The sequence below is a fragment of the Haliotis rubra genome, unplaced genomic scaffold (assembly GCF_003918875.1).
Source record: "Haliotis rubra isolate DU_JTF1 unplaced genomic scaffold, ASM391887v1 Scf440, whole genome shotgun sequence".
NCBI classification, from domain to species: domain Eukaryota; kingdom Metazoa; phylum Mollusca; class Gastropoda; order Lepetellida; family Haliotidae; genus Haliotis; species Haliotis rubra.
In genome coordinates, this window is record NW_025767125.1 from 424,987 (window position 1) to 449,718 (window position 24,732).

General features: G+C 40.7%; 1 protein-coding gene and 1 long non-coding RNA gene across 2 annotated transcripts; one reads left to right on the plus strand and one right to left on the minus strand.

Moving 5' to 3' along the window:
- Positions 1–628, plus strand: LOC124289420. Its single transcript, XR_006901685.1, has 3 exons — positions 1–77; positions 140–255; positions 435–628. It is a non-coding gene; the product is annotated as an uncharacterized LOC124289420 (long non-coding RNA).
- A 392-nt stretch (positions 629–1,020) lies between these two features.
- LOC124289416 (mucin-5AC-like) lies at positions 1,021–24,732 on the minus strand. Its single transcript, XM_046726036.1, has 7 exons — positions 24,611–24,732; positions 16,552–16,756; positions 15,910–16,051; positions 11,285–12,483; positions 5,698–5,926; positions 3,893–4,117; positions 1,021–1,897 (listed from the first exon to the last, which is right to left on the minus strand). The coding sequence occupies exons 2-7, from the start codon at positions 16,744–16,746 to the stop codon at positions 1,659–1,661; spliced, it is 2,229 nt and encodes a 742-aa protein (XP_046581992.1). The 5' UTR covers positions 16,747–16,756; positions 24,611–24,732; the 3' UTR covers positions 1,021–1,658.

Consider the following 24,732-nt stretch of genomic DNA (forward strand, 5'->3'; position numbering starts at 1 on the left):
GCTAGACAGTGCTTGCTTTGGATGACTGGGGTTTAGTCATTGTTGGTGAACTTACATGTTGTACCTTGTTGTATATGGTCATCCCATGTTGTACACGAATGTAATAAGGTCATCCCATGTTGTACACGAATGTAATAAGGTCATCCCATGTTGTACCTTGTACAAGGTCATCTCGTGTTGTTCATGAACGTAACAAGGTCATCCCATGTATCCAGATTTAACAGGTCATCTCATGTTGTACACGAATGTAATAAGGTCATCTCATGTTGTACCTTGTACAAGGTCATCTCGTGTTGTATCCAGATTTAACAAGGTCATCTCATGTTGTACCTTGTACAAGGTCATCTCATATTGTTCATGAATGTAACAAGGTCATCCAATGTTGTATCCAGATTTAACAAGGTCATCTCATGTTGTACCTTGTACGTAACAAGGTCATCCCATGTTGTATCCAGATTTAACAAGGTCATCTCATGTTGTACCTTGTACAAGGTCATCTCATATTGTTCATGAACGTAACAAGGTCATCCCATGTTGTATCCAGATTTAACAAGGTCATCTCATGTTGTACCTTGTACAAGGTCATCTCATGTTGTTCATGAACGTAAAAAGGTCATCCCATGTTGTATCCAGATTTAACAAGGTCATTTCATGTTGTACCCAAATGTACAAGGTCATCTCATGTTGTACACACATGTACAAGGTCATCTCATGTTGTACCCAAATATAACAAGGTCATCTCTGTGTTGTTCATGAGCGTAACAAGGTCATCCCATGTTGTACCCAGATGTACAAGGTCATCTCACATTGTACCTGGCTGTAACAAGGTGTTGGCACATCAACATCAAGTGTCAATACTCAACAGACATGCGTAAACTACCATATACCTCCATCACAAGAAAATACATGTACATGGTTGACTTTTGCTGTGATTGCTAAACCTATTCACTAATCAAGAAATGGACTTCTTCCATTGGGAGGGCAACCAGCAAATGTTCAGACCAATGAGCTCACATTTTACATCATTCTAACAACAACATTGCTCTTCATTATGTGCTATATCCTTCAAACCATCTACTGGCAAACAAGGATAAGTTGGACCGGCGCAGAGAACATGTTTACGAGAAGTAGGCAGTGCATGGCCATGAGCCAACCCATTTGGTTTGTGAAAGGTAGAGCAGATGTAGGCTAGTGCATGTGCATTACATGTCGATGAAATTGATTCCGCGCGTAGCTGCACACGCCTTGCTCATTAGACTCTCACGTCGGCGTAACAAGTCACACTACACTTGATCGCGGACAACCTGGGGCCCTTTCGCTAACAATGGCAAGTGCCAGTTGACTGCACTCATACATGCTAATACGGATCAATTGTCAGGTCAGTGCTCAACTTATCCTTGTTTGCCAGTAACTGCTCGGTATACGGGAATGGTAACATTCACACACACACTTATGCAACAGAATGGGACTCAGTTGACTTTTGTGATTTGCACATACCCTTTTTAAGTTCTGACAAATAACAGACACAGCATTGTCTGTATACCGCGGAGATGTATACAAACCTGTTGAGTACTTATCACACAAATCCATAAAAAGAAAACACAACTTGTGTAGAATGTCAACATCAGGAATGGTGAATGTCATGGTGCTTGCATCCTTCACATAGAAATCATTTCTACCAACAATGGACTCTGTTGGATGGCAGGCCATACGTGCATTCTTCGGGCAAGTTTGTAATTCCATTCTGTTAAAGTCCGAATTTCCATCATTCTGTCAATGACCTTGGCAAATAGTCCCATGTCTGATTTGTGGTTCTTCTTGAGCATGTGCAGGAAACACTGGATCAGTTGCCATTGGATCTTCTCCACTTTGCCAGGTTCCTTCAACCCACTGCGATCTGCACACAGATAAAGGTGTTTATAAGTCAACCCTTTACTAACTCGAAGACACACACACATGAATATCAACTTACAGCGATCTGCACATAGATAAAGGTGTGTATAAGTCAACCCTTTACTAACTCGAAGACACACACACATGAATATCAACTTACAGCAATCTGCACACAGATAAAGACACACATGAATATCAACTTACAGCGATCTGCATACAGATAAAGACACACATGAATATCAACTTACAGCGATCTGCATGCAGATAAAGACACACATGAATATCAACTTACAGCAATCTGCATACAGATAAAGACACACATGAATATCAACTTACAGCGATCTGCATACAGATAAAGACACACATGAATATCAACTTACAGCGATCTGCATACAGATAAAGACACACATGAATATCAACTTACAGCGATCTGCATACAGATAAAGACACACATGAATATCAACTTACAGCGATCTGCATACAGATAAAGACACATGAATATCAACTTACAGCGATCTGCATACAGATAAAGACACACATGAATATCAACTTACAGCGATCTGCATACAGATAAAGACACACATGAATATCAACTTACAGCGCATCTGCATACAGATAAAGACACACACATGAATATCAACTTACAGCGATCTGCATACAGATAAAGACACACATGAATATCAACTTACAGCGATCTGCATACAGATAAAGACACACATGAATATCAACTTACAGCGATCTGCATACAGATAAAGACACACATGAATATCAACTTACAGCGATCTGCATACAGATAAAGACACACATGAATATCAACTTACAGCGATCTGCATACAGATAAAGACACACATGAATATCAACTTACAGCGATCTGCATACAGATAAAGACACATGAATATCAACTTACAGCGATCTGCATACAGATAAAGACACACATGAATATCAACTTACAGCGATCTGCATACAGATAAAGACACACATGAATATCAACTTACAGCGATCTGCATACAGATAAAGACACACATGAATATCAACTTACAGCGATCTGCATACAGATAAAGACACACATGAATATTAACTTACAGCGATCTGCATACAGATAAAGACACATGAATATCAACTTACAGTGATCTGCACACACATGGAGGTACACACATATGAAAATCAACATACAGCGATCTTCACACTGTTGAAGACACACATGAATATCAACTTACAGCGATCTGCATACAGATAAAGACACACATGAATATTAACTTACAGCACTCTGCATACAGATAAAGACACATGAATATCAACTTACAGCGATCTGCACACAGATGGAGGTACACACATATGAAAATCAACATACAGCGATCTTCACACAGATGAAGACACACATGAATATCAACTTACTATACAGCGATCTTCACACAGATGAAGACACACCTGAATATCAACTTACAGGGATCTGCACACAGATACAGATACAAACAGACTACATCACATTACTTTGCAGACCACTGTGATACCATCAGTTACCATATTGTCAAAATCTACTCTGAAACAAATGTGCAAAAAAACATTGTCAAAATCAAAAGGCATCTCTATCTTGTCACTGCCACTGAATCTGGCCAGCTGCACGTTTTACTCTCAACACTCTGGTTAATACTGTCCAACAATATATATTTGGTGAGTGAGTGAGTTTTGTTTTACGCCACACTTGCCGCACTCAGCAATATTCCAGCTATATGGTGGCGGTCTGTAAATAATCGAGTCTGAACAGCATGGGTATCAATCGGCGCAATTGGGAACCGCTGACATGTGTCAACCAAGTCAGCGAGCCTGACCACCCGGTCCCGTTAGTCGCCTCTTACGACAAGCATGGGTTACTGAAGGTCAATATTCTAACCCACCATCTTCACTGGTATTATATTTGGCACCAAGATACAACTAGATGAGGCTCTCTTCATCATTACATCAAGCTAAACATCACTACAACAAACCATTATATACTCACCAGCAAATGTCACACAAATGCACTTCACAATCACAAATTCGTCTGGTAGTAATGGTATTTTTTTCAATGTCTGCGCAAAACGGAACATATCAACAATAAAGTCTTCATCCCAAATCCTGCCCATCTCACTGCGATGAAGGCATTTTCCATTGGGGAGACATGCCACCATCAGGTCCTGGTTGTAGCCTTGGAAGGTTCCCCACATCCAGAACTCAAACCTAGAGGCTGCAACAACAAAATTGTCCCAGTTTAATTATTATGTTTTACAGAATAAAATAAAATGCAACAGACAGATGTTAAGTTGGTTGGTGTTTAACGGGGCAGTCAGCAATGTTCCAGCTATATGGCAGCAGTCTGTAAATAACTGAGTCTGGACAAGACAATCCAGTGATCAACAGCATGTGCATCAATCTACGCAATTGGGACAACCAGATAACCTATCCCATTAGTTCCTACAAGCATGGGTTGCTGAAGACCAATTCTAACCCATTAGAGGTCAGGCTGGTTAGATGCATCATCAGCTCAGGTTTCTAGGGGTGAAATGGTACGCTCTTACCATGGTACGGTACATACTGCGGTACCCTCGGTTCGGTCTGTTTCGGTTCGGTATATGATATATGATCATAATACAGAAAAGAAACCCATAGATTTTGACAAAATGATTCAATTTCTAGACATTTTGGAAAAGGTTTAAAAAGGTTAATAAAATGATGGTACGAAAACTGAAAATACTGATTTTGGGGAATTACTTACGGTATACCGAACCAAAGGCAAAATACCGCGGTTCTACTAATACCGTGGTATACTGTTTCACCCCTACAGGTTTCCCAGGAAAAGCTGCCTAGTTGAATCCACCAAGAATTGTCCTGAGAACATGGATACCCCCAATACGGCAGTTCTCTTCATTATCCAGATTATCAGAAGAGCTGTGCCCTTGGTGAAGAATCCGGGCGCACTCCTGATCTGATGATTGTCGTATCTGATAATGCAGATCAGGAGGTACCAAACCAAGGTCACTGAGAAAAATGGGGAGCCTAACGACAGTGTATGTGGGATGCAAGGGCGGGCGTGAATCTTCCCTACTTCTTTCTGAGATAAAGTCTGGCTATGGATAGGGAAGGTCTGTTTCAGGGTGAATCTTCATCACCTCCATTGTTTGTAAAGACTTCCCATGGGTGGGGAATTTCTTGCCCGGAGTGAATCTTTCCCACATCTAAGGGGTCTGGGGGTAAAGTCTGACCATGGGTGGGGAAGGCCTGGCCTGAAGTTAATCTTCCCCACCTCTATTGGGGGTAAAGTCTGGCCATGGGTGGGGAAGGTCTGGTCTGAAGTTAATCTTCCCCACTTTGGTTGGGAGTAAAGTCTGGCCATAAGTGGGGAAGGTCTGGTCTGAAGTTAATCTTCCCCACCTCTATTGGGGGTAAAGTCTGGCCATGGGTGGGGAAGGTCTTGTCTGAAGTTAATCTTCCCCACTTCTATTGGAAGTAAAGTCTGGCCAGGTGGAGAAGGTTTGGCCTGAAGTGCTCACTTCCATTGAGAACTGGCCTTTAACCATGATGCTCCATGAGAAACATGATGCACTGAGGGACTGAGGGACCGTTCATAATTTATGCCTAGTGGGGTGATGATGATTTTTATGGAGAAGGATGTACAATGTGAACGAACCCCCCCTAAGATTTGTGTACAAACTAAGTGATCCCCCTGCATGTCATGTACAATATCAATGAATCCCCCGTGATAATATTTAAGGTTAATGTTTACATATTTTTATGTACAAAATTATGAATTGTCCTTCAACTAGCTACCTTTAACTAAGGTGGCCTGGTCCTCAATGTGAAGGTCTGTGAATCCTGGGATGAGCTTGACAAAATTGATGTACTTCTTTATGCCATTCTCCATGTGGGTGGCAAAATAATGCATCATTTCCTGCCGGTTGTCAACGTCCATCCCTGTCTTCTCATAGATTTCCATGTACTGGTCATGGGACAACGTTGACAGGGGCCCAAACATCGCCTGCTTATTCTGATAACCCTCCTGTAAGAGATGGAGATTGCTTCAAGAATACGAATCAGGTAGAGTTACAAGTAAGTGAGTGAGTGAGTGAGTTTTTCAAGCAATAACTTGGCAAAAAATACCAGAAACAAGTTTGGCTTATCGCACAAAGAGGGAAATTGAACCTGGATCTTTGGCATAAATGGATGAACACTTGAACCTGTAGTCTATGACACCAGTCCTTCTGATGTCTACAGGTTCATAGTAGTAAGAAGTAAACTAATTACTATATTATAATGACCTTCACAGATGTAAAAAAAGTAACCCTTTCCATAATGAAGACCAAAGATGGAAAGCATAAAAGTAACAGATATTTTTACCTTGAGTCCTGTATTTGAGGGTCCCTGCAAATGATACCATAACCTGGCTAGTAGCAGACTCAGTGATAACTTATTGTTACTTGATCAAAATTTTAACAAAAATTATTTTGATTTTTTCTGTGTCCCTGTGGACAAGGTAATAAATTTAGTTGCGTTCATTGTCAATTTTTATGCGTATAGGACGCAGGAATTCAGCGTCCCTGAAGTAACCTGACCCTAAATCAATACAAGTGTAGAAACATAGGCTTTCGTAATGAAACATTTGAATTGAAATTAGCCTAAAATGCATCAAAGGTAGAAAGAACCTTTGAACAAATCATCAAACAAAACACCAAGGACTGTAGTCTCAGAATTCCATAATAAAGAAAACTGTAATCACAAACTGACTGAATAATATCAAAAGCCAAACATCCACAGCCTGGCCTATGATCTAGCCCACAAGCAAGAGATTCCAAGTCTTGCATAACATGCTCTGGCAATGAGAACAGAACAGGTCAGGCCAAGGATGGTTGGTTGGTATTAATGCTGCCCTCACCTATATTCCAGCTATATGGCAGCAGTCTGTAAATAATCAAGTTTGGACCAGACAATCCAGTGATCAACAATATGAGCATCAATCTACACAATTGGGATACGATGACCTGTGTCAACCAAGTCAGCGAGCCTGACCACCCGATCCCGTTAGGCACCTCTTACATCAAGCATGAATTGCTGAAGACCAATTTTCACCCAGATCTTCACCTGATGTTTCTGTATTAGACGTTTTTGCTTCATGGGTGGTCAGTGTGTTGCTTGTAATTATAAGTGAGTAATCGAGTGATCGGGTGAGTTTAGTTTTACGCCACTTTTAGCAATATTCCAGCAATATCATGGCAGGGGACACCAGAAATGGGCTTCACACATTGTACTCATGTGGGGCATCGAACCCGGGTCTTCGGCGTGACGAGCAAACGCTTTAACCACTAGGCTACCCCACCGCCCGAGTGAGTGAGTGAGTGAGTATGTTTTTATGCCACTTTTAGCAATGTTCCTGCAATATCATGGCTGGGGACAACAGAAATGGGCTTCACACATTATACGTAACCCATGTGGGGAACTGAACCCAGGCCTTGAAGTGAACACTTTAACCACTAGGCTACCCTACTGCCCCTGTATTATATGAATATTTCGCAGGTCCGTATGAACACAGATGCTAACACATACTGGTGGTGTCTATTATAACTGCTTCATCAACCATTGCATTAAAACTAAACATGCTGAACTTGTTAAGATGCAAGGTTTAATTTGAATAATGTTTTCGTGAGCTTTGTTGTGTATGATATTGTTTCTGTCCACACGTGCAGTGAACTGGGTACAAAATATTCCAACATGTCCAGGTAACATGTGTCACTTCATTAATCCCAGAAAAGGTCACTTTGCATTTTTCGCATTAATTTCATGCATCAATGAATTTCATGACTTACAGTTACATACACAGTGGCAAATGGACAAGGGACATTTATGGTAACTAGTCATGAGATGAAATAAAGAGTTTCTTCGAGAACCATGGTTACACATTTCAGTAATTATATTTATGTTTTCGTTGAGTTATATTTTGAAAAGAAACTAATTTTGGAGCAAATCACAGATGTATGACGGACAAAACAGTTCCTACTTTAGAGAGTAATAGAAAATTGCAAAATTATTTTAATTGAACCAAACTGATGACAGCTAATGTGTGGGATGTTTGTGAACGTCATCTGTAGACAAAGCAGATATGATGCTGTACAGGTAGGTAGCCAGGCTCCTCAAGGATTTGAGGGGCTGTGGGGTAGCCCAGTGGTTAAAGTGTTCACTTGTCATGCCGAATGCCTGAGTTCGATTCCGAAAATGGGTACAATGTATGAAACCACTTCCTGGTGTGCCTCGTCATGATATTGCTGGAAATTTAAAAAGTCGTATACTGCTAAAAGCGGCATAAAACCCAACTCACTCACTCCTCCAGGATTTGAGTGATGTGCTCGTATTTAGGGCTAAAGAAACAAGATGGCCTGTACTCCGTACTGTGCTTGTTAGCGAATAGGTTTGCTTGCAAAAGTTTTACTAAAATAAGATCAGCTGTTATTTTTTTTTAAATGATCAGAGAAAAGGAAATAAGCAGAAAATAAACTTGACAAATAATGTTCAGGAACATACAAACTGGTCTGACAAATAACATGTGCAATGTTCTCTAACCAACATCACATGGTCTGTATCCAAAGCCTAGCAGTTTTGACTGAAGGCAATACAGTGGAAACCGCCTAAGTAAAGACCGCTTAACTAAACAGACCTGATAAGTAAACACTTTTCTTTGGTCCCGGCAAATTTCTTCATTAATTATCACTATTAGAGTCCGGTTAACTAAACTTGGATAAGTAAACAATACCGCTTAACTAAACGTCTTCTCACGGTCCCTGGAAGTAAATTACTTAACAAAAGAGACTGGATAACTAAATTAGCGATTACCACATAATCCGACATGAGGGGCACGTGTCAGTCTCCAGCTAAACAAACATCCTACTTACAGCTCGCTGGCAGCACGCAGTTGACAATACACTGACAACTGGAGGCCAGCCCTGATAAGTGGTCCATTGTTACATATGCATACATATACATGCATATGGTTGTCATTTGCAGGTTTTTATAAGTTTGGATAAGTAAAATACCTGATAAGTAAACAATTTTGGCGAGTCCCTTGAAATTTTACTTATCAAGTTTCCACTGTATATATATCCCTTCCCTCCATCTGTTTACCACCTCTCCCCCAAAACAGCCCAACCTGTCAATGAATTAAATCAGCTCAATGCCTACATTATAGAACCGCCTCCGTGGTGTAGTGGTTAGAGCGTCCGCCCGGAGAGCGGAGAGCGGAAGGTTGTGGGTTCGAGCCCCGACCGCGTCATACCAAAAGACGTTAAAATATGGTACTTGTTGGTCCCTGCCTGGCGCTCGGCATTATTGGGTACAACAAGGACTGGTCGGCTCGGAGTCAGTATAATGTGTCTGAGTGGGGTATTTATGCTTCACTGCGGCATGGTATCTCAGTGGGCTAGCACTATAAAACCAGCTTCAGTCTGGGCTAGTACAAGCAGCCGCACATACACATACACACGCATGCACGTCGTCATATGAGCGAAATATTCTCAAACACGACGATAAACCCAATTTCACCTCACCTCACCTACATTATAGGGCAAATAAGTAGGTCACGGGACTTCGTGAGACCTTACACGGAGTAGTACGTCCGGTGACAAACAACGTTTCATACCTTTTCGATTGGTCTCATGGTTGCCAGTTAGGAACCGATAATCCTTGCAGGAACTACAAATTTCCGATCTAACCATCCCCAAGTTAGCCAACTATTACAACTGTCAACAGCTGTGACAGACAAGTGTACACTTGGTCCGGTCTGGTAAAGTCAAATTTGGAACCAGAACAGGTTCTTGAATATATGCTTGTCACCAGAAACCAGAAGTAAGCTGGGCTCCGTCTCGCATATCGCAAGTTGGTGCACACAAGCCGGGAACCAGCTCAGTATCAGAAGTAGCAGGTATATAACTACAGGCCCTATAATAACTACTGTTACTAGTAATTTCATGGCTGGATACCAGTTGGATGTTATTTAAATCCTAGGAATCATCACTGATTAAAACTGATAAATTCATAACTTCTTTGAGAGGCATTAGACGTTGTAGCATGAAGGAAGGATAACAAGAAGACAAAGTCAGGAGTATCCCCAGCAATGGTAAAATACTCTTCATGAATATGTCCACTAGTTATGACTATGTCAAATGTTACATTGTTCTTCACATTGATCTGAGTGAGTGAGTTTAGGTTTACGCCGCACTCAACACTATTCCAGCTATATGGCGGTGGTCTGTAAATAATCGAGTATGGACCAGACAATCCAGTGATCAACAGCATGAGCATCGATCTGCGCAATTGGGAACCGATGACATGTGTCAACCAAGTCAGCGAGCCTGACCACCCGATCCCTTTAGTCGCCTCTTACGACAAGCATAGTCGCCTTTTGTGGCAAGCATGGGTTGCTGAAGACCTATTCTACCCCGGAACTTCACGGGTACACTGATCTGAAGAGACATACATATATAAACTATTCATATACTAGCATGCTTGTATCAACAACAGACTGCTTGAGTGCTTCTCTGGTTTGATGTACCTCAGTAATACTGATTCAGAAATAGAGTGGTGCTGTTGATTTATGTCATTAGGTTCTTGAATGCCCACAAAGTGGAAGGAGAGTATTGAAAGATTTTGCTCAATAAAGGAGCACTACTTCCAATTTCAGTCAAAGTCAAAGATGTTGCCATGGAAACACAAAAAGATATTTTATTGAGAAATCCAAAACTACCAAGAGGCACCAGTTCACCACGAGACCTATCTATGTGCCAAGTTTGATGAAGAAACATTGAACAGTTATAAAGTTCTGCCCCGGAATAGAGCACTGCCATTAATTTAAATCTAAGTCAAACTTGTTGCCATGGAAACGTAAACAATATTTTATTCAGAAATCCAAAACTACCAAAAGGCACCAGTTCCCACCAGACGTATCTGTGTGCCAAGTTTGGTGAAGACATATTTTACATTTTGTTCAGCTTTGTAGAAGACAAATTTGCACAAACAGAGTCTAAAACATATTGCGGAGGATAACAATATATGGATGAGCAGCTTCTTTATTCGAGTGAGAGTGACGTTTCGGTGTAGGTTCTAACACCATTATCAAGCAAGTGATGAAGCGTCACTCTCACCATAACATAGAAGTTGTTCATCCATATTTTGTTATCCTTCCTTCCTGATAAATTTTGGGCTGTGGGGTAGCCTCGTGGTAAAAGCATTTGCTCCTCGTGCTGAACATTCCCCACATGGGTACAATGTTATGCAGCCCATTTCTCTTGTCCCCCGCTATGATATTTCTGGAACATTGCTAAAAGTGGTGTAAAACGAGACTCACTCATTCACTCCTGATGAATTGATAACTTACATAATGTTTGAGCTGACATTCCAGGAGGTAGGCCTTGGACAAGTATGTGCTGGAACAGATGTACGTATGATGCGCTTCAAGCAGACTGGCAATCATGGAGTCACAGTCAATTGGTTCTTCTGGCGTAGGTGGCATTGGTGTTGCTAGGGGCAACATAGGAAGCGGATCGTTCTGAGTAGGAGGAGAAACACACGACAGGGCCAGGTGACAGAATGCTTCAACGGCAGGACTCAAGGGCCTGGGGAACGAATCAAAGTCTTCGACAGATGGCGGCGCCGGTTCTGTGTCTGATGGCGGCGTCAGTGCTGAGTGCAATGGTGCTCCCTCTGCTGTTAGCAGAGTTGACTGTGCTGGAAAAGTGTTTGAGGTTGTTGCCTGTGTCGGAAAAGTGTTTGATGTTAATGTCTGCACTGAATAAGTGTTTGATGTTCCTGTGTGTTCGGGAAAAGTGTTTGATGGCAATGTCTGCACTGGATAAGTGTTTGATGTTCCTGTGTGTTCGGGAAAAGTGTTTGATGGCAATATCTGCACTGAATAAGTGTTTGATGTTCCTGTGTGTTCGGGAAAAGTGTTTGATGTGGATGCTTGCTCTGGCGATGAGTTTGACCCCTCTTCTGGGAAACTGTTTGATGTCAATGTCTGCATTTGATAAGTGTTTGATGTTACTGTGAGTTCTGGAAAAGTGTTTGATATCACTGCCTGCTCTGGCGATGAGTTTGATGTCGATGACTCTTCTGAGAAGGCGAGTGATGCAGATCCCTGTGCTCTGACAGTGCATGCTGTTGTTGCATGTACTTCTAAAGCATGTGATGTTGTTGCCTGTCCTGTGACAACAGGGGATGTTGTTTCCTGCGCTGTTTCAGTGCATGATGGTGCTGTCGGTATTGTGACAGCTGTGATGGTCAGCTCTGGGTCTTGGCTTGGTGTTGACAATTCTGTTGTGGGGTTTCCACTGGATTTTGTAGATCTTGTCTGGAGTCTACCTCTGGCCTTTGAACGTGTCACGGTTGTGGATGCTGTGCCTGTGGCTGTTACTGTGATCGGGTCTTGCTGTATAGAAGTCCCCTCCACACTTTGAGGTAGAGTTATTATGGTAATGTTATGGTTGTGGTCTTGTCGAAGTTCTTCCTGTTCTAGCTGTTTCACCTCCAGAATGTCTTGTGTTCGCTTCTCGTGAGTGTATCGGCCAGTCTTGATAGCTGAAGCAAATGTTCAACACAAATGAACACAGTAAGGTCACCAATAATAAAACCACACTTTGTTTTGTCGGGTGATGTCAATACAATGAACCTCAACAATGCAGACAATCCCCCCGTTGACCCTCAACATTACCAACAAAGGGTCCTACAGATCCACAACAATACAGACAACCTCAACAATACAGACAACCACAAGAACACAGACAACCTCAACAATACAGACCTCAACACAACAGACAACCACAACACAGACAACCTCAACAATACAGACAACCACAACAATACAGACAACCTCAAGAACACAGACAACCTCAACAACAACAGACAACCTCAACAATACAACAATACAGACAACCTCAACACAACCTCAACAATACAGACAACCCAACCTCAACAATACAGACAACCTCAACATCAACAACAGACCTCAACAATACAGACAACCTCAACAATACAGGCGACCTCAACACAACAGACAACCTCAACACATACAGACAACCTCAACAATACAGACAACCACAAGAACACAGAAACCTCAACTCAACAATACAGACAGACAACCAACAACACAGACAACCTCAACAATACAGACAACCACAAGAACACAGACAACCTCAACAATACAGACCTCAACACAACAGACAACCTCAACAATACAGACAACCTCAACAATACAGACAACCTCAACAATACAGACAACCTCAACAACAACAGACCTCTCAACAATACAGACAACCTCAACAATACAGACAAGACAACCACAAGAACACAAGACAACCTCAACAATACAGACAACCACACACACAGACAACCTCAACAATACAGACAACCCCACACAGAACACAGACAACCTCAACAATACAGACCTCAACAACAACAGACAACCTCAACAATACACAACCTACAACCAAGAAACAGACAACCTCAACAATACAGACAACCTACAGACAACCTCAACAACAGACAACCTCAACACAACAGACAACCCTCAACAATACAGACAACCTCAACAAGCACAGATGACCTCAACAATACAGACAACCTCAACAATACAATCAACACAACAGACAACAACACAACAGACAACCTCAACACAACAGACAACCTCAACAATACAGACAACCTCAACAACACAGACAACCTCAACAATACAGACAACCTCAACAACAACAGACAACCTCAACAATACAGACAACCTCAACACAACAGAGACAACCTCAACAATACAGACAGACAACCTCAATACAGACACAGGGACTAACCTCAACAACACAGACAACCTCAACAATACAGACCTCAACAACAACACAGACAACCTCAACAATACAGACCTCAACAATACAGACAACCTCAACACAACAGACAACCTCAACAACACAGACAACCTCAACACAACAGACAACCTCAACAATACAGACAACCTCAACACAACAGACAACCTCAACACAACAGACAACCTCAACAATACAGACAACCTCAACAATACAGACAACCTCAACACAACAGACAACCTCAACAATACAGACAAGGGTCCTACAGATCCACAACACAGACAACCTCAACAATACAGACCTCAACAAAACAGACAACCTCAACAACACAGACAACCTCAACACAACAGACAACCTCAACAATACAGACAACCTCAACAAAACAGACAACCTCAACAATACAACCTACAGACAACCTCAACAATACAGACAACCTCAACAAAACAGACACCTCAACAATACAGACAAGGGTCCTACAGATCCACAACAACACAGACAACCTCAACAATACAGACAACCTCAACACAACAGGCAACCTCAACCTCAACACAACAGGCAACCTCAACAATGCAGACAACCTCAACACAACAGACAACCTCAACAATACAGACAACCTCAACACAACAGACAACCTCAACACAACAGACAACCTCAACAATACAGACAACCTCAACACAACAGACAACCTCAACAATACAGACAACCTCAACACAACAGACAACCTCAACATTACAGACAAGGGTCCTACAGATCCACAACACAGACAACCTCAACAATACAGACAACCTCAACAAAACAGACAACCTCAACACAACAGACAACCTCAACAATACAGACAACCTCAACACAACAGACAACCTCAACACAACAGACAACCTCAACACAACAGACAACCTCAACAATACAGACAACCTCAACACAACAGACCTCAACAATACAGACAACCTCAACACAACAGACAACCTCAACACATACAGACAACCTCAACAATACAGACAACCTCAACACAACAGACAACCTCAACATTACAGACAAGGGTCCTACAGATCCACAACCACACAGACAACCTCAACAATACAGACAACCTCAACACAACAGACAACCTCAACTACAGACAAAAGACAACCTCAACAATACAGACAACCTCAACAATACAGACAACCTCAACACAACAGACAACCTCAACAATACAGATCTCAAAAGGGGTCTTTAACAACAGACACAACAAACAACATTAAAAATACACATGGGGGTATTGTCAGCACAATAGACAACCTAAAATATCTCAACAATGCAATGGTCCTGATGACTCAACAATACAGGCAGGGGTCCTGAAGACACTCAACAATACAAACAACCTGAACAATGGACACGGGCCCTCAAGACCCTCAATAATACAGACCTGAACAACACTGACATGGGCCCTCAAGACCCTCAATAATACAGACCTGAACAATACAGACATGGGCCCTCAAGACCCTCAATAATACAGACCTGAACAATACAGACATGGGCCCTCAAGACCCTCAATAATACAGACCTGAACAATACAGACATGGGCCCTCAAGACCCTCAATAATACAGACCTGAACAAACAATACAAGACAATAATACAGACCTGGGACACTCAAGACCCTCAATAATACAGACCTGAACACCTACATACAGACATGGGCCCTCGAGACCCTCAATAATACAGACCTGAACAATACAGACATGGGCCCTCAAGACCCATGGGCCCTCAAGGCCCTCAATAATACAGACCTGAACAATACAGACATGGGCCCTCAAGACCCTCAATAATACAGACCTGAACAATACAATAATACAGACCTGAACAATACAGACATGGGCCCTCAAGACATGGGGCCCTCAAGACCCTCAATAATACAGACCTGAACAATACAGACATGGGCCCTCAAGACCCTCAATAATACAGACCTGAACAATACAGACATGGGCCCTCAAGACCCTCAATAATACAGACAACCTCAACAATACAGACAAGGGGGCCTGCAGACCCTCTACAGTAACAGTACAGACAAGGGTCCAACACATACTCAACAACACAGGATGATTGTCATGAAGACCCTCGACAATACAGACAACATCACATTATCAGATTATTTCTGTAAAGTTGTACGTATTAGCTCACCTGTCTTGGACATGCCGACATTGATACACTTCTCGTAGCGGCATGACGGGCAGGTGCTGCGTCTCCCCATACCAATCTTGCATCGCCCTGATGCCGAACATTTGTATTTTTCCTTACGCTGCAGGCTCCGTCGGAAAAATCCCTGAATGAAAGAAATGAATTTGATCTATAAACAATTTTTAGTTTTAATTAAGATACAGCTGTTAATGATAAGATACAGTGTAGGCATCTGCTGAGTTTCTGATGGCACATATAAATCAGTGTAGGCATCTGCTGAGTGAGTGAGTGAGGTGAGTGAGTGGGTGAGTGAGCTTTGAGTGCAATATTGAGGAGGAGCAATATGATGGAGTGAGTGAGTATGGTTTTACACGCTTTTTGCAATACCAATATGATGGCGGGGACACCAGAAATGGGCTTCACACATTGTAACCATGTGGGGAATCAAACCGGGTCTTCGCATGTTGAGTGAGTGAGTGAGTGAGTGAATATTCAGGTAATCATTATTTATGATGGAATTTCTGTATAGATTTTAGGCTAAACAATACAATGATGCAACTATTGTAACTGTTTTACAGAATATACTGAACACAAAAAGAATCTAATTTAATGAACTTGTCAAAATGGCGGATGTCAGACCCTTACCTTGCAGGCTTCATACGTGTTGACGCCATAATGGAATCCGCTTGCCTTCTCCCCACACACTCGACATGGAGGAAGGGAATTGGCAACAGCCGTGGGTACAACTGGGGGTCGACTAGTTTGGGGAGCGGCTGATGGTGATGATGATGTTGTAGATGGTGAGGATGAGGATGACTGAGTGTCTGTTTCCTCTATCATTGTCTTTGGGCTGCAAAATCAAGGTGTTATGATGAGTGGGCAATTCAACCGTTGCTTACTTATAATATTTAGTTTCTTCTCATCGTCCAACCAATAAAAAATTTCTCGTTTCAAGTTGAAGCTAACTCAAACTCAGTCAAATGATCTTACAGACAATTGCCTCTGAGAAAAAAATATTACACATTCTCAATAAAATCTGATCTTTAACTCTGATAAGATATCTCTCTGGGTGCCATTGTTTTCCATTTCCATACAAGTCTGTTGATACCTGAGACAACCTTGATCTACATAGAACACAAACATTCCTTTGATCATACACCTTGTCTGGTGTGGCTGCTATGGAGCTCAGAAATGACAGGAAGCATGAAACATCCACAGCTATATTATGGCGCTGATATAATTTCTACTGCCAGGAATGTCACTTTAAGTTGCTTTAAAGACACAGAAATCAGACATGCAGATTTGAATCCTTCCTTCACTTCAAGTCACTTGTGTCCGGGTTAAAATATTGGCCTTTAGTAATGCATGCTTGTCGTAAAAGGCGACTAACGGGATCGGGTGGTCAGGCTCGCTGACTTGGTTGACACATGTCATCAGTTCCCAATTGCGCAGATCGATGTTCATGCTGTTGATTACTGGATTGTCTGGTCCATACTCGATTATTTACAGACTGCTGCTATATAGCTGGAATATTGCTGAGTGCTGCTTAAAACTAAACTCACTCACTCACTCAAGTCACTTGTTTAACAAGAACGTAAAAATCTTTCACTGAATGGCTGATTAGAAAATTTACCCGATCTGACTTCCGCAGATGGCATGCACGGAGGTATCATGTCGACAAATGCACTAAATAGATAACCCATATTAATATCAACTTGTGTCCGTCCCTCCATCATGTATTAAATTTAGTTGTGTGCACGTAATCTCCCTGGATCACTCTTAAACAGTAATATCCTTTCCAAAACATTATGCTTGTTATAAATATATCAGTGTATGCCCATGTTGGTATATATCCTGGTAAATGTTTTGTCAACTCTAGGAGTGGTGGGGCAATCTTGTGGTTGAAGCATTCGCTTGTCATGCTAAATAACCTGTCTGTTAACTCTGTGAAGATCCGGGTTAGAATTATCTTCAGCAAACAATGCTTGTCAAGAGGCGACTGACGGGATCAGGTGGTCAAGCTCGCCGACTTAGTTGACACATGTCATGGTATCCCAGTTATGTAGAGAGATGCTCATTATGTCTATCACTGGATTGTCTGGTCCAGACTCGATTATTTCCAGATTGCCGTCACATAGCTGGAATATTTCTGAGTGTGTAACTTAATTCTTTTAACGCTGCTTTTAGCAAAATCCCAGCAATATCACAGCGGGGACACCAGAAATGGGCTTCACACATGTCATCACATGCCAGTTAAGTAGAGAGATGCTTATAATGTCTTTCACTGGATTGTCTGATCAAGACTCGATTATTTCTAGATTGCCCTCATATAACTGGAATATTTCTGAGTGAGTAAGTTTAGTTTTTTACGCTTTTTCGTTTATTCCCCGTGTCAAAGCACACCCTAAAACAATAGTGACTGAGAATGGTTTTCGTCGCTCTTAGCAATATTCCAGCAATATCACGACGGGGACATCTGAAATGGGCTTCATGCTAGTGCTGGTCCGATTAATTGAAATAATCGAAGATTGGTCTTGCAGTGACTAAACGACCAAGCAATCGATCATGTTTTCTCATAATCGAACACAAACAATTCTGGAATACTTGTTTTGCGTTAACAACATATTTCCTGCGGTTGGTTTTGTCTGTTACATTTGATGACCACTACAAGCTTGTTCCAAGTCATGGTTGAATTTATCTTCAAGACTCCAAAGAAATTAATGTTCCTAAGCTACTAGTCATCGTTTAAAGATGTGAAGTTTTCCAATGCCTTTTGTGCAATTTGCAAAAACACCAAAGAACTACAGGGTTTTTTCTTTATTTTTGGGGTCCATTAACAAAAATAATCAGGAAAATTTCATAAATGGCGCTAACCAATTATTTTTCGATGATTGACCCGGTTGTAATGAACCAATCATCAATTATGAGATTTTGACCAATTCCCAACACTACTTCACGCGACTGTACCCATGTGGGGATTCGAACCTGGAACCTCAGCTTGACAAGTTTAATGTTTTAACCACTAGGCTACCCAACCGACCCTATTTCCGAGTGAGACATTATACAACAAACAAACAAATCAGTAGAGTTTATGCTTTTTTACCTACATAGAGGAAAATACGCAGCTTCATAGACGGGGGAGGCTGTGTATAATTCATTTTGTTGTTTGATCTTATGTAAAGAAATGACCTGATACAAACACATACAATAAACCCAATGATACATTCACCTGAAGCAAGATGAAGCATTTACACCAAAATGTTGTGTTCCTCGTAATAGGGGTGAAACGGTACACCACGATTTTAGTAGAACTGCGGTAGTTTGCCTTGGTATACCGTGAGGGCTGCGCTAATATAACCGGTTTACGGTATTTACCAGTTCAGACATGAAAGCGCATCACGTATTATGTCGCTGATCGAAAACCGGTACTTTGACATGCATTAGGAAAACTTTGTAACTTTCGGAAATCTTAGGATATTTCCATTTTTTAATTGTTCTTTTCCCTGTTTCATTAGTGCCAAATGTTACTTACATTTTTATTTTGTCAGGATTAAAAGTTTTATAAAGGTTAATCAATCATAGTGATTTTGTTGTGTTTTTGCTTTATAATCAAGCATTAACTTCGATTATAAGTAGGTTTTGTTAAAAATAATCCTTGCAATATATTGCAATACATATCATAATATATGCTTCCGCGATCGCAATATATCGCAATATGAAAATTCTCTGCAATACCCACCCCTAGTATACCGTGATGTAATGCAATTGCAAATTTTTTATTTTCAGTTTTCGTACTGTCATATCTATCTTGACATAAAATGTTCATTCAAAATAAGAAATATTATGGTTATTTTTTTCCATGTTATTATACAATGTTATTTTTGGCTTTTGGTGTCAATTTTCTGCATTATGATCATATCTCATACTGAACTGAAGGCTTTCTACCGCAAACCATACCATATTGTGGTAAGAGCATACAGTTACTATACACTCCTACCTCATAATAAAGACACCTGTGAAGATCCAGGTTAGAATTGGTCTTCAGTAACCCATGCTTGTCGTAAGAGGCGACTAACGGGATCGGGTGGTCAGGCTCGCTGACTGGGTTAATTTTATCCCAATTAAGTAGATCGATGCTCTTGTTGTTGATCCTTGGATTGTTTGGTCCATACTTGATTATTTACAGACCGCCATCATATAGCTGGACTATTGCTGTGTTCGGCGTAAAACTCAACTCACTCACTCACTCACTCATAATATAGACACTACATATTTCCTCCCCTCTACATGACTAGCAGAACAGGAAATACAACAGTCATAAATCACCATGTCCAGGCATATTTTGTCACAAATTTTACATTTTCACTTGCCAAGTCTGATACCCCTGTTCATGCACCATAAACGATGCAATATTATTTTTTCATAGTTAGGCCAGACCAATTGTATGTCTTGTTTTACAGATCCGCTGGTTGTATTTTTTCAAGACTAAGAAAAAAAAATAAAAAATGAATTTTCCCCACTCAAAAAATAAAATCCTCATGTTTTTATTGGCCAAAAATGTAAACTTACCATTTTTTTTGATTGTATTTTGACTAGTGATTTTTATTTTTTATTTTTTTCCCTCCTGCCTTTACGTCTTCTGAGGACAAAACTCCGTAAAACAAGAAATAAAATTGGTCTGGCCTTAACAATGCAAAATGTCAAGTTTTCTTCAGACTTGAACCTATGAAAGCAAGGAGAGCTTTATACTCAAACAAACACAATACACCAAAACATTTACTATCCATTATTATTTCATATATCAGTATGAGTAGTGAATAGCTTTTATGCCACTTTTAGCAATATTCCTGCAATATCATGGCGGAGGACACCAGAAAGTGCTTCACACATTGTACCCATGTGGGTTATCAAACCCGGGTGTTTGGTGTGACAAGTGAAAACTTTAACCACTAGGCTACCCCACCCCACCCTATCATTATGACTTTTTGTGAGTCAAATTATTGAATTTGTGTGGTCCATATCCATTGTCGGATAATTAAGTTTGGATTCGTTGTTGCTGCAAATATCAGTCAGTTGGTGCATACTGTCAGCCAGTACGATACATGATATCAATAAACTTCATGAGACCAATATTGAATAAAATTGTTATTAAAATTAATAAAATGGAGTACTAATATAAGGCCAACTAATAATTATACAGTGAACACTTTGAATTTCCTGAAAGTGTCCTAAAGTAATGAGTTTAGAAATGTTGCATCAATATATATTGAAGAAGATGTCATTCATAAAGTACCTTACCTTTGTTGTTACTCGCCAACTTTAAAAATGCCAATCAAACAGACTGAGCTGCTATTTATATTTCAGAAATGTTGTGATAAAAAGTTATACATTAATAATACATTTTTAGAACAATAAAACCTGTCAACAAAGGACAGAGGACCAGTCTATCACAGATACAGACTTACCTATCATGTAAGGATTAGAATTATGTCTATACATAACTATACTTCCTAAACTGGGCTATAGGTCACCAAACCCATGAAGATTCGGGTTAGAATTGGTCTTCAGCAACCCATGCTTTTCGTAATAGGTGACTAACAGGATCGGCTGGTCAGACTCACTCAGGGCTCCAGATAACTTTTGGGGGTGCGAGTGTACTTACACATCATATTGCAAGTGGAGGTGTACTGAGAATTTTAAGGAGTACTGACATGTTTTTGTGTGAGCGAGTTGGTGATGTGGTTTGTCTGGACGATTCATTGATCACTATGTCCAACCATGTATATGTATGTGAAGACGCGTGAGAAATAACTGAGCGACCGTGTGATGCGCGAAATGTCAGGTCCGACTGGATATAAATAGGAACAGTGTAGTTTTTAGCCAATCGAAAAATAGTGACGCATATCGTTGGGAGGGATTCCTACTGTCGGGGTTTCCTCATGTGTCAAATTGTGTTCCGCAAAAGAAACTTGACAAGTATTTATCCGAAATAGATTTCCATTTGCACGATACGCACGGAAATTAAATGTTAGACGTACAAAGGTATTTATGTGCGCAGTGCGTACACGATACCAGGGTTCGACACTCATGCTTGTCCGCTTGCCCGTGGCAAGTACTAATTAATCAGGGCAAGTAAAATTGATAAAAGGCTTGCCCGAGTGGCAAGTACATATTTTTTCAACTTCTAACCTCAATTCATTCATTAAAACTCTTCACTTGCTGTGTTTTGTTTGTCTAGTTCTTTCTATACCATAAGTAACATGGGGCAAGTAGTATCTGTGATGGGCAAGTAGTTTAACTTTTCTACTTGCCCTCTTGGCAAGTGGGAGAAATCAGTGAGTGTCAAACCCTGGATACGCTAGAAATCTTATATTATGTCGTACTTAATTGATTTTGAGGCGTACATTACGCCTGTACGTCCCTTATCTGTAGCCCTGTCACTGAATAGGTCAACACATGTCATCATATCCCAGTTGCATAGATCGATGCACATGCTGTTGATCATTGGATTGTCTGGTCCAGACTTGATTATTTACAAAACATGGCCATAGAGGTGGGATATTGGTGAGTGTGGCGTTAAACAGCAACCAAAGCAAACCAAAGCTATAGGTTACCAGCAGTTAGCCAACTACACTTGGAACCATGGGGCATCATGGTACTTCTGCTACCTGCATGGAACCCTAGCTGGACTTACACCTTTCCTCTGGTTACTGCCAATCACGGGAATAAAGATTAAAACCACAGAGGATGAAAACACTTAGAATGAAACATTTGTTTTCTTGGTTGTTTTAACGCTGTATGGAGGCGGTCAGTAAATAATTGAGTAAGGTCCTGCCAATCCAGTGATCAACATCATGAGCATAGTTCTACGCAATTGTGATATGACGACATGTGTTAGGCAAGTCAGTGAGTTGAGGTGAGGTGAGGTGAAATTGGGTTTTACGTCGTGCTTGAGAATATTTCGCTCATATGACGACGTGCATGCGTGTGTATGTGTATGTGCGGCTGCTTGTACTAGCCCAGACTGAAGCTGGTTTTAGTGCTAGCCCACTGAGATACCATGCCGCAGTGAAGCATGAATACCCCACTCAGACACATTATACTGACTCCAAGCCGACCAGTCCTTGTTGTACCCATTAATGCCGAGCGCCAGGCAGGAACCAACAAGTACCATATTTTAACGTCTTTTGGTATGACGCGGTCGGGGATCGAACCCGCGACCTTCCGCTCTCCGGGCGGACGCTCTAACCACTACACCACGGAGGCGGTCGTCAGTGAGTTGAATGAAATAGGACTTATGTACAATTATTTAATATTACTTCTGTACAATTATTTAATATTACTTCTGTACAATTATTTAATATTACTTCAACCCCCTTTCAAGCTAGAGCTGTTAGCAATCTCGGTTATTTATTTACTCTACCAAATTAAACTTCACTTACTAATAACAATACATAATATCCAAATATATCAGTTGAATAAATTTCTTTAAAAAGAACAAGAGATGAATGAGGAAACTTTGTGACCAGTTGCATCATTCTTGATTCAGGTTAGTCAAGATGCTATTTTTGGTGTGACACACTCAGGGGTGGAAATAACCCATTGCCCGACGTCCGAGTCCAGTGTTTTTTTCTGTCGGGCAAGCAAATTTGTATATCATGCTGTACCGGTGTCCAGTTGACTTTCCAATGTTAATAATGTTATTTATTTAAAAAATCAACAAGAAAACGGACGGTATAGTGGAAAAATTATTAGGGCAAGTGATTTTACATGTGCCACTGTACCGGAGTACACTAGCAATTTTTAAGTTATTTCCACCCCTGACACTCTAAAATATGGATATAATCCGACTGCAAAAAACCCCCCCAACTCTCTCTCCATGAAACATGTGTATTGTACAAAAGGAAGTATTTTCAAAATATCATCCCTCTTAATTTAGCATATTAACACCAAACAGGAAACATGTCTACTTATATAATATGGATCATCATCTATCAAAGGCGATATAAAATGCCGCATTCTGTGAAAGTAAACTTCAGTTTTTTAAATTTCGGCTAAACACTGTACATAACATTATGTCCCTCAAAATGTCACATATATTTATAACTTGGACATGATTTTGTCACATTCCATCAGCTATGTGGAATTACAGTGTACACCAGTTTTGATGTTTATACCTCCATAAACATAAAATAAATCATACCTCCATAAAATTATAAGTTGAGGTGAAGTCAAATTGTCAAATCCATAAACAATAGATCTAGATATTCTTCACCACAGATTCCAACAAAGTTTTAAACAAGTATTAGTACTATTACAGTGGCCATGTAACACATAATAGAAACCGGTGTACAATTGTCAAACAAACTATTGAATGTGTGTCTTGAGGAATTGCCCGACCCAAGCGTCTAATGTCAACATCGAGAATGGGTTGGGCATAATGATTTAGCACAGTGACATACTGTCAGTTTATCAAGGACACTGCACCGATCTATCTATAAATAGTATCATCAAGATAATTATCAAAGTGTTACATGACGTCTAAAAGTGGTTTAAACCATAAACACGTCTCGAACAGCCGATCATGTACCGTCTGTCCTACTTCTCACCGGGGTATCATGTGTACGACAAACAGACCCACCCGTAATGGTGCGATCACACACTGGCCTACAATCATGTCACAATGATAATACGGTCAAGTTACCTTGTGGGAACACAACCGCTGTAAATCCCGAGCTGAGGCTGACAAGCGGTGAACCATCAATTGATCGTGTATTCACACAAGTATCAACACATTGTACCTGTTGTTTTGAAAGGTTAAAGAAA

Coding starts and splice junctions, on each gene's coding strand:
- LOC124289416 (XM_046726036.1), bottom strand. CDS start 16,746: ATGATAGAGGAAACAGACACTCAGTCATCCTCATCCTCACCATCTACA. Junction 5,927..11,284: donor AATGTCAGCTCAAACATTAT/GTAAGTTATCAA, acceptor CATCTCTTACAG/GAGGGTTATCAGAATAAGCA. Junction 4,118..5,697: donor CCAGGCCACCTTAGTTAAAG/GTAGCTAGTTGA, acceptor TTGTTGTTGCAG/CCTCTAGGTTTGAGTTCTGG.